The sequence below is a fragment of the Zootoca vivipara genome, chromosome 6 (assembly GCF_965207765.1).
Source record: "Zootoca vivipara chromosome 6, rZooViv2.hap1.1, whole genome shotgun sequence".
Classification (NCBI taxonomy): Eukaryota; Metazoa; Chordata; class Lepidosauria; order Squamata; family Lacertidae; genus Zootoca; species Zootoca vivipara.
The window spans coordinates 19,009,856-19,026,316 of NC_142589.1; the positions used below are offsets into that span (position 1 = coordinate 19,009,856).

The 16,461-nt window shown below is 47.7% G+C and overlaps 1 protein-coding gene across 5 annotated transcripts in view; it reads left to right on the forward strand.

Moving 5' to 3' along the window:
* PRDM16 (PR/SET domain 16) overlaps positions 1-16,461 on the forward strand; it is a 474,533-nt gene that overhangs the window by 426,824 nt on the left and 31,248 nt on the right. For all 5 annotated transcript variants that reach the window (XM_060276169.2, XM_060276168.2, XM_060276167.2 and 2 more), the window contains 4 exons: positions 961-2,365; positions 5,768-5,855; positions 11,187-11,356; positions 12,689-12,766. In XM_060276169.2, the coding sequence (XP_060132152.2) occupies positions 961-2,365; positions 5,768-5,855; positions 11,187-11,356; positions 12,689-12,766 (1,741 nt within the window). The remainder of the gene's footprint in view (positions 1-960; positions 2,366-5,767; positions 5,856-11,186; positions 11,357-12,688; positions 12,767-16,461) is intronic.

The window sequence follows — 16,461 nt, forward strand, 5'->3', positions numbered from 1 at the left end:
ATCCTTCCCAGTCCCCAGCTGGGGTTCTGGGAGGCTTCGGGGTTATCCAGAATGTATGGGGGGTAGGGCTGGCTCTGGAGAACATATGTTCAAGCAGAGAGAGCCCCCCCCCGTTCGCCGCCACTGGAAGGGGGGGAGCAATGTCAACCTCTTGGCATGGACAATGCTTCTCCCCCAATACCCATTAAGGGGGGACCCTGATCATGTCACTGCAAAGGGGGTGAGGTCACCACCTCACACCCCTCCCTTCAGGAAGATAGCCTAAAGAATTCCACCCAAGGCCTGACACCGCCAAAGTTGTGACGTATTGCTACGGGAAAGGCGAAACCTGCCAATGCAGGGAAATTCCTTTCCGGACCTTCAACAGCGAACTTGATGTAGCAGCGCCTGCGTACCTGTGGAAAAAGGGGGTTAATCTGCAACAGAAAGTCAATGAACTGCAACGAAATGGTCAATAAGGGCATGGAGGGTGGGAGAAGCTCCAGAGCCAACTGGTGCCTGTAGGTAGGATTCAACTTCTATTGTGTGAGTTGTAAGACCCTCCCCTTACCTGGCCAGACCCCTGGCAAACACCTCCCCCAGGCAGGATTGGGCAGTTGGCTGGGGTAGGCAGAGACCCCCTGCATCCTGCCTGTCGAGGTGGTGCCAGATCTGAACTTCCAGGGAGTCACCTTTTGGGGGTCAAGGGGGCTGCGCGCGACCACGCAAAATGGGCCCCCCATTTTATGTGGGGAGCGGTCATTGCAATTTATATGTAAAATTATGTTACTCCCCCGCCCCCCACATGCTCCACTTCAACAGGGTGGCACCCAAAACCAGTAAAAAAAAAATCAATCAATCATGATTTCGGGTTGGATCCTATTCATTACTTTATTATTAAACACAACCTGATTTCCAGCCAGTACTTTCATATTAATTTCATATTGGGTTTTGGTATTTTGGTTTCTGTTGATGCTTTAGGTGAGGTCTGCCACAAGTCCTACACGCAGTTCTCCAACCTGTGCCGCCACAAGCGCATGCATGCTGACTGCCGGACCCAGATCAAGTGCAAGGACTGCGGCCAGATGTTCAGCACCACCTCCTCACTCAACAAGCACCGGCGCTTCTGCGAGGGGAAGAACCATTACAACCCCGGGGGGATTTTTGGGCCAGGCTTGCCTCTCACTCCCAGCTCAATTATGGACAAATCCAAGCCATCTCCTGCCCTTAACCATGCCAGCCTGGGGTTCAGCGATTACTTCCCATCCCGGCAGCACCCTGGAGGGCTCCCCTTCTCCCCCGCTCCCCCAGCGTTCCCATCCCTCGCCCCTGGGTTCCCGGGCATCTTCCCTCCGTCGCTGTACCCCAGGCCCCCTTTATTACCTCCGACGCCACTGCTGAAAAGCCCCCTCAACCACACTCAAGATGCCAAACTTCCCAGCCCCCTGGGCAACCCAGCCCTCCCTCTGATCTCTGCTGTGAGCAACAGCGGCCACCCCGCCTCCGGGGAGGAACGTTACAACAGCGGCAACCTGGGGAACTCCTACCTGGAGAAGCTCAAGGCCAGGACCAGTGACATGTCAGACGCGAGCGACTTCGAGGACGTCAACACCACCACAGGCACGGACCTGGATACCACCACCGGGACAGGGTCTGACCTGGAGAGCGACGCAGAGAGCGACCGGGACAAAATGAAGGAGAAGAGCAAGCCATCTGAGAGCAAGCCGGATTTCAGCAGCGGCACAGTGCCCACCAGTTCCGCCAACAACATGAGCGACCTCCCCCTCTTCTACTCGCAGCATTCCTTCTTCCCTCCCCCCGAAGAGCAGCTCCTCCCCATGGCGGGAGCAGCCAACGACTCCATCAAGGCCATCGCCTCCATCGCAGAGAAGTACTTTGGGCCCGGCTTCATGGGGATGCAGGAGAAGAAGATGGGCTCCCTCCCGTACCATTCCATGTTCCCGTTCCAGTTCCTCCCCAACTTTCCCCATTCACTGTACCCTTTTACGGACCGCACCCTCAACCACAGCTTGCTGGTCAAGGCAGAACCAAAGTCACCCAGGGACCTTCACAAACTGGGCAGCACCAGCTCCGAGTCGCCCTTCGACCTTACCACAAAGCCAAAAGAAATCAAGCCAGCCTTGCCGCCCCCCAAAGTCCCGCCCGCTCACCTGTCCGGGGAGGAGCAGCCGCTCGATCTCAGCATCGGCAACCGCATGCGGGCCAGTCAGAATGGGAGCCGGGACTCCCGGAGGAACCACGTGTATGGAGAAAGGAAGTTGTTGGCCAGTGAAGTATTACCCAAGATCTCTCAGGCTCAGATGCCGCCACAGCCATCATTGCATTACGCCAAGCCGTCTCCTTTTTTCATGGACCCCATATACAGGTATTAACATAGCCTGCCTTAATCGCACACGTTTGCAACTGAGGCCAACTGAGGCCCAGCGACAATGGTGGTGGCAAGTAGTGGTTGGGGTTGCCACCGCTACTGAGTTACCCCAACCCTGGTGTATGAAGCAATCACCCGGGTCTGGTCTACTTGCCAGCAAAGTTCTCAGGGACTGGACAGAGGAGGAATGGTGGAGACCGCCTCCCCATCCTAACCCTGCCAGGGACAAGGAAGAGGAACACAGTAGATTTGCAACAGGGGTTTGAGGGAGGTCACAGCTCAGAGGGGTAAGCTGGGAAATCATGGGAGAGCCAAAGCAACACCTGGCTGACACATCATTAGAAAGCATTCCAGACTCTCCATCTCCCAGAACCCGGTGAGCCTTGAAAGTAGGAGAGCAAAGAGCTCAAAGACAGAGGGCCCATAGCAGCACCTGTAGAGGAGATGATGAGAATGACGAATGAGGAAGTGGGAGAGACGGGGGGGTGGAGATTCATTGGGACAATGCCATTTTCCAAGAGGCTAGGTTCTATAGCCTCTCTCTGTAAAGATTGAAATAAAAAAGTATGGTAAGAAACTTTAAATTTTCTGGGCAACCAGCCAGGAGCCGCTGACAGCATCCTGACAAAAGTTGACCATTAGCTGTGGCTGCAACGTGGTTATGTGGTATAGCGCTTTGCATCCAATGAAAGTCTGTGCAGAGTAGACCCACTTTAATTAATGGACATGACTGAACTAGGCCCATTAATTTCCATTTTATTCATTGAAATGAACGGTGCTAGGTCCTTAACATTGAACCGATAACTTTAGTTAAAAACAACTCCTCAGTTCCTCAGCCCAGTGGCCAATAGATTCACCTCCATATCCAATGACATTGACAAACAGAATACACGTGGATCAATTCAAATGAAATAAAATGTCCAGTTACATAAAACAAATATTTTCCAAAGCCAATATCTGTGGCCAGACATGTTCTGATGAATAGGGTTTCTTCCGTGGCAGGTAAAAAAACCAGAACTCCAACTTGAGCATGACTCCAAAAGTGTAATTCTTTTTTTTTTAATGATGTGCTGCAGCAAACATTTCTTTCCCAATTGAAAAAAGAAGACATTTTAGTCTTCTGTCAACACTGGCCATCCCCACCACCAGAAGATAGAGTCAGGGGTGCCAACTTGAATAAAATATTTGGAGTGGGGCAGGTAACACCCCCCCCCCCATAATCGGACACATGACACGATGCACACACATTATTTGAATGACAATGCCCATTAACTTTGGGGGGCCCTGGCCCCCTCAGATATTTTATAGGGGGCGTGAAGACCCTAGGAGTTGGCTCCTATGGATAGAGTCATTTGAAAACAAGCTGACTGTTGGGCTAGGAGATTGTTTTCATCAAGTTATCATCTTAAAGCTTTTTTGCCTATGTAATAGGTATATATGTAACTCATAGGCTACCTTAACTTCTTTTGTAGCAAATTAATGAGCACAACTAACCTAGGTACACCCAATTAATTGGGTCTATTCTGATCAAACATGCAATGCACATGCACTCCTGATTGTTCTTGGTCGGATACAGTCGTACCTTGGTTTTCGAACAGAATGAGTTCCGGAAGTCTGTTCGACTTCTGAAACATTCGGAAACCAAGGCACGGCTTCCTATTGGCTGCATGAGCATCCTGCAGTCAATTGGAAACTGCAGAAGCCACACCGGACGTTTGGCTTCCGAGGCAAAGTTCACAAACCAGAACAGCTATTTCCGGGGTTGCGACGTTCAAATTCCGAGTTGTTCGTGAACTAAACTGTTCGAAAACCAAGGCACAGCTTTATAGGGCAATGGCCTAGTTAAGCTCTTCTTACCTTTTTGTTTTTGTTGTTCTTAAGTATTGTTGTTGGCATTCATCTGTCTTGAGAGACAATGGTTGTGCTCTTCCAGGGGTGAAGTCAAACCACTATGTTAGCAGCACCAGAGTGATCTCCCTGGGGCACAAGCCTGGGTAGTGTGTATGGGGGCCCTGGGCTGCCCAGATGACAAAATCCCACAAATCCCACTCTTGGGCTCATCGATGTGGTCCAAAGGAAAGCAGAGCAATACCTTTCACATCAGCTTGGCTGCAGGAGTTGCCAGAAAGAGGTGTACAAGACACCATCCAACTGTTGGAGGGACTCCAGATTTATGTAGGGCTAAACTATACAGACTTGTATAGGACAAGTGGGTCCAAAATTAGGAAACCAGAAACCGTAATCTGCAAATCATGCATGGTGGAGAAGTTTGGGAAACCATGACGTCAATATGGGAAGATGCCAAGGAACTGTCAGCCAAGGTGATGTTGGCCGGGCATGTTGAGAAAGGATAAGGAAGAGGAACTTGAGTTTTCTCAAGATCCCTTTTCAGATTGGTACTCCATGAAGAGGGCTTCCTTGTTCTCACTCTTGAGATCCTAAGGACTTTGCTCAAAGCTTTTGTGTTGCCTCTCCCAATCATGCTCATCTAGGAATGCCATTCCAGGTATGAAAAATGGCCTTGACCATTTTCGGCTTTGTTCCTTGGGAAATAGCGAATGTAACGGTAGAGATGGAAGTTATTCCAGTGGGATTCCAGCACCTCTGCGTAAGGGCTGGAAAATGTGCCAAAATAACAGAGGTTGAAGGAGGCTTTGCCAGTCAAAACAGAAAGGCAGGAAATGGCACAGGAGTAGAAGACAGATGAATGAGATGGATCAGGGGAGGGGGGAGACACGCTCAGTGAGTTCCTGGGAGATGTGAAGGATTAGTAGCAGGTTATTGGGGGGGGGGGTTCAAAGTTAAAAACAAGTAAAAGGTTGTAAATCCAACTGAGGATGCCAAGAGTTAGCAGTCTTGCAAGCTCTGAAAATAGAGAAATGCAAGCTGGACCCATAACATATTATTGCTGCTCAAGGACACATTCCAGCTAGGTGGAAACACTTAGGCAGGACCAGTGAAAGGCGTGGCCTTGGGAAAGTTGTGAATGCCAGATAGAGAGCCCTGGAGGGCCACATTTGGCCCCTGGGTTGGAGGTCCTTCACTCATGCTCTTAAACCATGAGTGGGACTAACGTTGGTTTCAGCCCATTGTTATCTGAGTGGGACTAACGTTGGTTTCAGCCCATTGTTATCTTCCTGGCACAACAGTATGGCATCCCTTGGCAGAAACCAGGAAGGGTAGATTATATATACATATATTCTTAGCTCAGTTGGTAGATCATGAGACTCTTAATCTCAGGTTCGTGAGTTCGAGTCTCATGTTGTGCAAAAGATTCCTGCGTTGCAGAGGGTTGGACAAGATGGCCCTCGTGGTCCCTTCCAACGCTACAATTCTATGATTCTTTTGGTTTTCCCTTGAGGCTCTGTGAGGTATGTAACCCTCTGTATTGCTGTCCAGCAGGGTGGAGAAGCGGAAGGTAGTAGATTCAGTGGGCGCATTGAAGGAGAAGTATCTGAGACCATCGCCGCTGCTTTTTCATCCCCAGGTAAGACAAAAAAAAACCCAGTGTTGAATTTGACTTTGGTGCAGTCTGCTGAGAACCGACTTTGTCTAGAACCTCCCAAACAAATGTGTGGATCAGAGCAGCGGACTGTATCCAGCTACGACCTACTTTGAGTAGACCCATTGAAATGATTGGGCCTAAGTTAATCACGTTCCTTAGCTTCTCCTCTTAGTAGGAATGGCAGTGACTACAGCTCATCATTTTGCGATTCCCTGGATTTTGCAGTAGTTTCCAACTCAGAATTTGGCCCAAAAAGGCATTGCAAAAAATAAAATAAAAAATTCAGTTGCGTGGATAAAATACATTTTATTTTTTAAATAAATTTTATTGGTGTGTACCCCCCAGGTACATATCTAGCACACCAGAGATAAATGTTCTACCCCAGCCAGGTACTTATAGTGAGGTTTGCAGTATCATTTCTAGCCTGGCGTCAGCAACATCAGCAGCAACATTATTATTATTATTATTATTATTATTATTATTATTAGCCTTATTTGAACACTACCTTTTCAGAGAACCCAAAGCTCTGAGATACTTTGCAAGTTTTCATGAGACTCTTGATCTCAGGGTCGTGGGTTCAAGCCCAATGCTGGGCAAAAAAAAAAAAAATCCTCCATTGCAGGGGGTTGGACTTGATGACCCTTGTGGTGCCTTCCAACGCTACAATTCTATGATTCTAGGGCCCCTCATAACTGAGCACATAAAAATGGTGTTTTATTGAACGAGACCATTGGCCTAGTGCTATCAAGAGCAGAGAGGCGGGGTCTTGTGCTCCTGCAAGATCTTGTGTGTTTCCATGAATTTGCTAAAAGATCTATAAGGCTCCCGCACAGGGGTCCCACCATATTAGGGGCCCCTTACTTCACCCTCATCTTCAAGCACCTCTGCCATTCCTTAAGCAGAGGGGCTAGCGATAAAGCACAAGCCACCAGTGTCACATCTCCATTTCCCTTCTGTTGGAAACAGCAAGAGTCTACCCTGTGGTTTCATTTACAGGCTACTCAACCACCATTGTTTTGTTGCTGGAGCTTTCCCCGCCCGATATGGTTTTGCTTTCACAGCTAAACTTAGTTCCTTCATTGTTTTGTCTCAGCCTGAGAGTTTGGTTAATAACTTCCCCCGATTTTCCATTTGAGGAGGTCCTACAATGGTGAAAGGCTGGCCGGGGACATCCTGTGTTTGTGTGGGTTAGAATAGCAGGAGAGAAATGATCTGATAGCTGTCCCAGAAAGTCTGGTGAGAAAGCTTTGCGCTCCGAGAAAGACTGTGTGCTGGGGGCACAGAAGGGTCTATAAGTCAATCTCATAAAATTTGGACCGTGGAAAATATCTGTCACATTGGTTGTCTGTCAAATTAGTGTCTGTCAACAGAATATATACAATGAAGGTGGACGTTCTCACCATCAGCATTATCAACAATTTCTTTATTTTTTCCATACCACCTTTCCTCCAAATAACCCGGGGCAGCATGTATGAATTCCCCATTCATACTCAGCCACCCATTCAATTCTCACAACAGCCCTGTGAAGTAGGGTAAGCTAAAAGATAGTGTGTATCTCAGGGGTCAGCAAACTTTTCAGCAGGGGGCCGGTCCACTGTCCCTCAGACCTTGTGGGGGGCTGGATTATATATTTGGGGAGGGGAGAACAAATTCCTATGCCCCACAAATAACCCAGAGATGCATTTTAAATAAAAGGACACATTCTACTCATGTAAAAACACACTGATTCCCAGATCGTCCGCGGGCCGGATTTAGAAGGTGATTGGGCTGGATCCGGCCCCCGGGCGTAGCTTGCCTACCCATGGTGTATCTCATGGTCATCCAACAAGCTTCTTGACTGAGTGGCGCTGTGAACCTCTTGAATGTTGGGGCTAGGCTGAGGGTCTGGACGGGGAAGAAACTTGATTTAGATTGCATATAAACTAATTCACACTTTCTGAAACAATATGTGAAATGAAACAAAGCCATTCATTGAAATTGGCACTCTTCTGAATTTTGCAGTGTAGTTCTCGAGCCAAGTAAGGCATATGCTGTGACAAAGTGTCCATAAAGAGGCAGATATCTGTGATTATAACATTAAGAGTGCCTTATATTAGGGTAAATTGCTTTGCAAAAATGTGCAAAATTGCACGAAAACATGCATACATTGCAATAAATTTGCTGGTGAATTTTCACGAAGGCATTATTATTATTATTATTATTATTATTATTATTATTATTATTATTTCACAAACTGATGTGGAACAAGTTAGAAATTGAGAGAAACAAAAATGGACAGACCTGCCCATCCCTAACTGTGGGAAGCAGAGTAGGGGGAGCTGGGAGCCGGGGGACCAGAAAGCAAGTAAAAAAAAACCAAGGAGGCAAGATCAAGGAGCAAACCAAAAGTCAAGACTAAAGCATAACCAGACACAGGGACACAGCAGAGTTCAGGAAGACTGTTGTTCCATCAAGGATCAACTAGAACAGGAAGTCCTCTTAAACTGCTTCCTGTCCAGGAAGGTCCAATAGTCACCTTCAGTGAGCACAGTCAATGGCGGACGTTATTTCACTGGGTAGCTTCCATACGCATCTCAAAGGTTCACCACATAGGGGAGCTGCACACAAACCCCGCTGTTCCTGACTACATTTTCCTGCTGTAATTTGCAGTGCAATGTAGATTAATTGCTTGAGTTGTGTGTCCATAGTTCAGGGGTAGGGACCATTTCAGCCTGTGCTGGACAGTTTCCAGCTAGGCAAAAGCACTTGAGGAGAGTATGAATCAGGGCCAATGAGGGCTGTGGCCTGACGAGAGGTGCAGGGGCTACAGAGAGAGGTTTGGAAGGCCACATTTGTCCCCTGGGACCAAGGTTCCCCACTCCCAGAAGGGGACGTGTCTATCTGTCTGAAACCCTTGAACTCCATACTGTGGCATTTCCTTGCAAGTGCTATTTGTCAACAGCAAAATATCAGCATAAGGTCGGGATAGTCAACATGGGGCTGCTTTGCAGACGTTGTTGGACTCCTCCTCCCATCAGCACCCCCACCAGCATGGCCAAATGTCAGGGACGATGGAAGTTGTAGTCTAACAACCTCTGGAGGACTATAGGTTAACTAGCCATGGACAGCTATTTTCCATACCCAACTCCTAATGCTTTGTCATTTAGTTTTACTGGGCCGTGTGGGGTTTATGAAACCGAAATGCTGATTTGTACAAAACCAGGCATTTTGAAAACCATATATATATATATATATATATATATATATATATATATATGCACGCTGGATTCCCACGCTGGTATTTCTGAAAACATGACATGTATCTCTCTTTTGTTTTGCAAGGGGCAGGGGAGGGGGGTATAAGCAAAGAAGGCTCCCCCCCCTGCACTGATTTTTGTACGACTCCAGCATGATCAGTTTTGAATGAACCTCTGCCTGCACAAATCATTGGCAAGCCTTCCTGATTGCTTAATGGCAAGCCCCCCCCCCCCGCCCTGATGACTGTCTTTCCGTCTTCCTCTTCTCTGCTTTTCTTTTCTTCCTCATCTTTATTTGTCATTTTGAACCAGTTGCTCCTTCCTTAAATAGCAAATGCTCCTGACAAACAGAGAGGCCAGGGCCTGCCTTTAGAATTGTCAAACGAGCCCACGACATCTCACACTGGCAAACCCTCTGTGATTAAGTGCCGAAAGAGCTCAGGGAGCAACAAAAGCCGCCACCAGGTACTCCGGTAAAGGGCTGAGTGAAAAGAACCCTCAACAAGATCCACCAAGCCTTTTGCAAGCCGCTCGGTTTTGTTACATGACTGGCAGCGGAGGCTGGTCCTCTGTTCCTTTGCGCTATTATCATACAGGCCCAGGATCTGTTCTATTAAATAACACAAAGTGGCTTTTATGGGACTCCTTTTATTTTATTTTTTAAGGTTTATGATTGGTTGTCAGCCTTCTGCAACTTATTCCTCAATGATGAGGACAGCACTCTCTCTCTCTATCTTCCTTCCTTAATGTTGTCCCTTGTTTTGTTCTCTTTCCTTCTCTCTCTCTCTCCCCTTCCCCTTCCCTTCCTTTTTTTCTTACTCATTCTCTCTGTCTCTGCCTCTCCCCCCTTCCCTTCCCTCCTATTTTCTTACTCGTTCTCTCTCTCTCTTTCTCTCTTTCTCTCTCTCTCTCTCTCTCTCTCTCTCTCTCTCTCTCTCTCTCTCTCTCACACACACACACACACACACACACACACACACCACTGACTTCACACTTCAGAGAAACTGAATTTGGCAGATCCGTCTGTCATTAGTAGTGGTATGCATTCATAGGCATTATCTCCAGTCCCATTTCAACGGAGCAGGAACATGGCAAAGGCCAGCTCTCCCAGGTACCCAACAGAGCACTTCATTTTGTGACTGAGAGATCCCACCTCCCATCAAAACTGTGACCTCCCCTCCACAACATTGGACTGTTAATTCTGAGCCTTGCACCCTGCTCTGCTTCCGTTGCTCTTTCCTTCCCACATAACAATACCATTAAGACAGCTTTTAACTGCCTAGCTCAGGCATCCCCAAACTGCGGCCCTCCAGATGTTTTGGCCTACAACTCCCATGATCCCTAGCTAACAGGACCAGTGGTCGGGGAAGATGGGAATTGTAGTCCAAAACATCTGGAGGGCTGAAGTTTGGGGGTGCCTGGCCTAGCTCTTTGCGTAACACAGCAAAGATTTATCTTACACGGCGACCTTTTCACTTTATTGGGCTTTCCCCCTGCTGAACAATGTTAACCAGCTATAAGGAAGAGATGTTTAGCACAGACCCCAGTGTGCTAGTTACTGCAGGTTTCTACATAGGGGGGGAACATTTGGAAGAAAAAAACAAGTTGGGAATAGAATAGGGACGGGATGGTTCTCATTGAAAGGCCAACTTAACCTAAATTGCATAGTCTCAAAGCATGTGTGCACTGAAACACACCTCTCTGAGTTTTGCAATGCAGTTCTGCAGCCAAGTAATGTTTTAAAAGATGCATGTACTAATAGGAAAATGAGAGAAACTGAAACACATTTGCCCACCCCTAGCAGCAGACAAGCTCCTGCAGCCTGGTCTGATCTAAATGTTTGCACCTTATGTCATATAATGTGCAGAAGAACTCCAGAGCAATATCTCATTAAAATCAAGGAAGTGGAGTGGCTAGGTGCGACTTGGAATGATCTCTGTCTGAAAAGAGGTTGGATGCTTATAGGCCTGCCTGGTTAGTAGAATCTAGAATCCCGCCACCACCCTGCTTGTTCAGAATCTATAAACAAATTGTGTTGGCCACCACGGGTGACAAACCTTCCCCCTTCTCTGAACAGATGTCGGCAATAGAAACCATGACGGAAAAACTGGAGAGCTTTGCAGCCATGAAGGCGGATGCCGGCGCTTCCTTGCAGCCCCTCCCACACCATCCCTTCAACTTCCGATCGCCGCCCCCAACGCTGTCCGACCCCATTTTGCGCAAGGGCAAAGAACGCTATACCTGCAGGTAAGAAACTAAGGGCTGCTGCAAAGAACAAGGAAGGGAAAAGGCTCGACTGGAGGTGGGATGCAAGATCTGGTACAGGGGTTGCCATCTTTCTAGGCCAGCAGGCACATTTGGGATTTTTGATCAAGTGGCACGGGTACCACCCTCTCTGTTCACTTCTCTCCTCCTTCAGATCACCAGAGAGAGGTAGATAGGGTATTCCCGCATGCTGCTCTTTTGTAAGCGATCCATGGGCATGGATCTGAGCCTTGAAAAGCTGATAAGAATTGAAAGAGGAAGTGGGAACGCATCGTTTTCCCAACTTCCTCCTTCAGCTCTATGGACTTGTTGAGGGGAGAGAAGGTAAGCTGCCTCACCAACTTGTAGACAAGAAGCCACTGTGGGGTGGCGTCAGGGAGCTCAGAAGCCTCATGGGCACCAGGAGGAAGCCTCAAGGAGGCCACTGATTGGTGACCCCTGATCCAAGAACATGAAACAGCCAGCCTAAATTTGCTCTGCGGTGCCGGTGCAACAGTCAGGATTACTAGCCACTGTGTGTCCCTCAGAGTTCCCTGTACCATAGGTTCCTCCTCTTCCTCTTTCTGATTTCTTTGCTTGAGATTCCCTCTACCCCCTCATGCCAGTTAGTAACCTCTGGATCACACCACTACAGTGGTACCTCGGTTTAAGTACACAATTGGTTCCGGAAGTCTGTACTTAACCTGAAGCGTACTTAACCTGAAGTGAACTTTCCCATTGAAAGTAATGGAAAATGGATTAATCTGTTCCAGACGGCCCGCGGAGTACTTAACCTGAAGCGAACTTAACCTGAAGCGAACTTTCCCATTGAAAGTAATGGAAAGTGGATTAATCTGTTCCAGGCGGGTCCGCGGAGTACTCAACCTGAAGCGTACTTAACCCGAAGTATGAGTGTAATTGGTTCCGGAAGTCCGTACTTAACCTGAAGCATACTTAACCTGAAGCGAACTTTCCCATTGAAAGTAATGGAAAGTGGATTAATCCATTCCAGACAGGTCCGCGGAGTACTTAAACTGAAAGTACTCAAACCGAAGCGTACTTAAACTGAGGTATGACTAACTATATAGCAAAGGGTCATAGAGGAAGGATGTAGTTCAGTGGTAGAGCACCTGCTTTTCATGTAGAAGGTCCCAGGTTCAATCTGTGGCATCCCCGGGTAGCGCTTGTCTGAAATTATAGAGAGACGCTGCCAGTCAGGGCAGGCCATACTGAGCTAGATGGACCAGTTCTCTGACTCGGTGTAAGGTGGCTTCCCATGTTCTTGCAATAGCCATAAGACTAGGGTATGAGCTTCACTGTCTTCTCGCCTCCTAGGTACTGTGGTAAAATATTCCCACGTTCAGCAAATCTGACGAGACATCTGCGGACACACACAGGAGAGCAACCTTACAGGTAAGGAAGAATGTAGCTTTAAATCTCGGGGCAAACGGCGGGAAACAGTCAATATAGACCTTTTTTCTGAAGAGAATTATCAGCAAGAAGGTTTTGGGGAGCAAATATAAGGGAGCCTGATTTATATCTGTGGAATTGAATGGCACAGGATCATAGAATGGCGACTCAGCGTAGATGAACCTAGCACATTCACAGCAGATATGCATTAGCTGTGATGCCTCAGAATGGAGCCTCCATGTTCAGGGCCTCTGTTCCACAGATGCCGTTTTTGAGTTCGGTGCGGAGCAGAAGATAAGTCACAAAAGATCTGCTGTTGCCGGGGGAGGGACTCCACATCTGATAATTTCTAAGAGTTTTATTCAGTGGTGCATCCATTGAAGTTAATGGACATGACTGATGTAGGCCCATTAATTTCAGTGGGTTTACTCTTGAGTTAAACTTATTAGGATATAACCCTAAGTGTGCATGGCAGTTTTTCCATAATGGCACCGGTAAAGGGAGATTTCAGCCCGATTTTGGGGGGAGGCAGAGGTTGGATTTCAACAATTTCTTGAGACGGTTTGCCGGTGGGGAAACAGAGTGGGCATAAAAGTAGCTTTAGCCAGAAGAAAGATGGGGTCTGAAGCAACGGAAGGATAAAGAGCAGCCTCTGGGGGTGGTGCAGGAGAAGGAAAGGGCTTGGGGAGCCCTTATAGATTGGGGGGGGAGCGAAACCCTAGAAATTAATAAATGGTAGGATTTTGATTATTTGGGGAGAAATACAGGCTGCAGGAGAATTCCCCAACTAGCCTTTGCAAATGAGCTGGCCAAGCTAGGGCCATTAAGAAACAATACAGGGCCGTTGAGAGCCTTTGGCAATGCAAGAGAGCTGAGGTGTGAACAAAGCCTGGGGGTTTGGAAGGTTGCCATCAGGGTAACTGGGTGTGAGGTGACAGAAGAAGAGAGTTTTTAGCAAGATGTTTGAGGAAGAAGAAAGACCGGGATCCACCTTGGGCAGGTTGGCTAAAGGCTGGCTGGGAGAGATGCCTGGGACTTCAGGGCTGCACTGCTGTGGGGAACAAGCCCCTCTTGAAAGGACCATGCTGTAAGAGCCGGACTCCTTCCATGCAGACTGAAGGTGTAAATAGGTGAATAAATCATATTTCTTAAGGCTACAGCAGTCTCCGCCATGCCTCAATTCTCCAAAGGAACATAGACCCCGGGTGAGTGCCTGGGACCCTCTGGGCTTGACAGAGGTGAGGTGAGGCACCCAGTATTTGTAACACTAGAAACAGTGTTAGAAGCAAAGGATCTGGCGATTAAAGGGTGCCCAAATGCTCAGAGCACGGGCCTCACAAAGGAGTGTCTGGTTTTCAAGCACACTTTGGGGCCTCCGAGAATCCTGAGGACCTTGGTCAGGGATAGAGTATACTTGACATGTGTCAATTTAAGCTGGCCTTGTTGCGTTTGGGGGAGCCTCCTTCTCCATCAGCAGAGCGAGGTCTTCAATTTTCACCCCAAAGCCCCACTGTCTTCATGGGAGCTTTCAGCTCTGCGCTAGGGTTTTTAGTTTTATTTTTCCTTTTGGTCAAGACCTGCTTCCATGGCTTCTGCCTCGCCCCATGCACATTCTGCCGTTGCTTCCCCGCTCCCCGCTCTTCCAATCTGTCTATTGGGCTGTTTTGCTGTTTGAAGGAGATGAATGCTGCCGTGTTCCCTTGTCTCCGGAGCCCAAGCACACATCAGATCATTCACAGCTTGTTTCAGTCCATTTTTCTTCCAAAAAAGGAGACTTTGATACTTAGCATAAGTTAGCAAAATAAAGTTGTATTTGGTCTGGTCCTCTCCCAGAAATGGGGTTGGGGAAAGTCTGTGAATTTTTTATTTTTTAGCATACAAGGTTTGACTTCTGGGCAATCCTGCATAGTAATGGCACACCGGAGAGGGAAGGTGGTGTTTTGCAAAGAGCATGGGCTCTTTTTCCTTTTCTTTTCTTTTCTTTTCGCGATGTTGGCTTCTAATTTTAGCAAAACAAATGGCTCCTTGGAAAGCGTTCTGGCTTGGCCTGGGCAGGAAGAAGCCCATTGCTAGGTTCTAGCTCATATATTTGGACCATTTCCCCTCCCTCCCCCTACTTAAGCTGCTTAAGTAGTTCCTTTGTTCACCCATTTAACCTGAGAGATGTATCAAGTACCTGCCCGTGAGTGAGCGTGAACTTCAGGGCAAGCGAAGCAGAGCTGAGTTGACGAACTTTGCTCCAATCCCAATTCCCAGGGCAATCCTGGGAATGTCTACTGCCCTGGATTCTTCAGTTGTGGCTCCTGAGTTGCAGGGAGTTGGTGAACCCTGTGTTCCCTTCCAACTCTGATGATTCTACTCTGATGTAAACCCCAATGACGTCTCTGAAGGTTTTTGAGCAAAGGTTGGGTAGGGGTTGGTCCTGAAAGACCTTATTGGCTCCCAGTATGTTTCTGAGCAGAATTCAAAGTGTTGGCGCTGACCTTGAAAGCCCTAAATGGCTTCAGCCCAGTATATATACAGTACCTGAAAGAGCGTCTCCACCCCCATCGTTCAGCTCAAACATTGAGGTCCAGTGGCGAGGGCCTTCTGGAAGTTCTCTCACTGTGAGAAGCGAAGTTACAGGGAACCAGGCAGAGGGCCTTCTCAGTAGTGGCTCCCGCCCTGTGGAATGCCCTCCCATCAGATGTCAAAGGAATCTGACTTTTAGAAAACATCTGAAGGCAGCCCTGTTTAGGAAGTTTTTAATGTTTGATGTGTTTTAATATTCTGTTGGAAGCCGCCCAGAGTGGCTGGGGAGGCCCGGCTAGATGGCTGGGGTATAAGTAATTAATTATATAATAATAATAATAATAATAATAATAATAATAATAATAATAATAATAATAATAGCCATCTGTTATGGATGCTTTAGCTGAGATTCCTGCATTGCAGGGGATGGACTGGATGACCCTTGGGGGCCGCTCCAATCATACAATTCTACAATTCTTTGACTTCACAGGGGTGTACTACTCTCTGGCACATGTGTATAGGTGGGGGGGAAACTACGATCCTCCAGATGTTGCTGGCAAGGTTTGTAGGAGTATCCCCTCTCCGAAAAAGAAACAAATCTCAAAAACTCAATGGTGTGTGAGCATGCTCAATGGCCATGCGATGTTTTGTATTAGTTGGGGAGAGAGAGAAAACCAATAAAACCAAGTGAATAAAGAAAAAGACAGGGAGATTCCCTACAGCGGCATTCTGCAAGCTGGTGTTCTCCAGAGTCTACAACTCAACATGAACCCCAACTAATACATTGGTGGGGCTGGGGGAAGCCATAGCTCAGTGATAGAGCATCTGTTCTGCAAGCTGGAAGTCTCAAGTTCAATCCCTGGCATCTCCAGATAGGGATCAGCTCCTGTATGAAACTGTGGCCAGCCACTGCCAGTCAGTCCTGGTCAGTCCTGAGCTAGATTGACCGATACACAGTAGCTTCCTATTTTCCTATGTCTCTTGGTCTAGGTAAGGAAAAGTAGGGGCTAAGCCCCATTGCTTCCTGCAATAAGATTAAGATAATATCAAACTGGGTCCACAGTTGCATCTTGAATTCATGGGTGGCAAATCTGGGGTAGACGCTATCTCCACATCCTCTCCAGGGGAGGACTGGAAATTCTCCCCCAACAGTTCAGGAAGAACTTGAGAATGGGAAAGATTTCCGA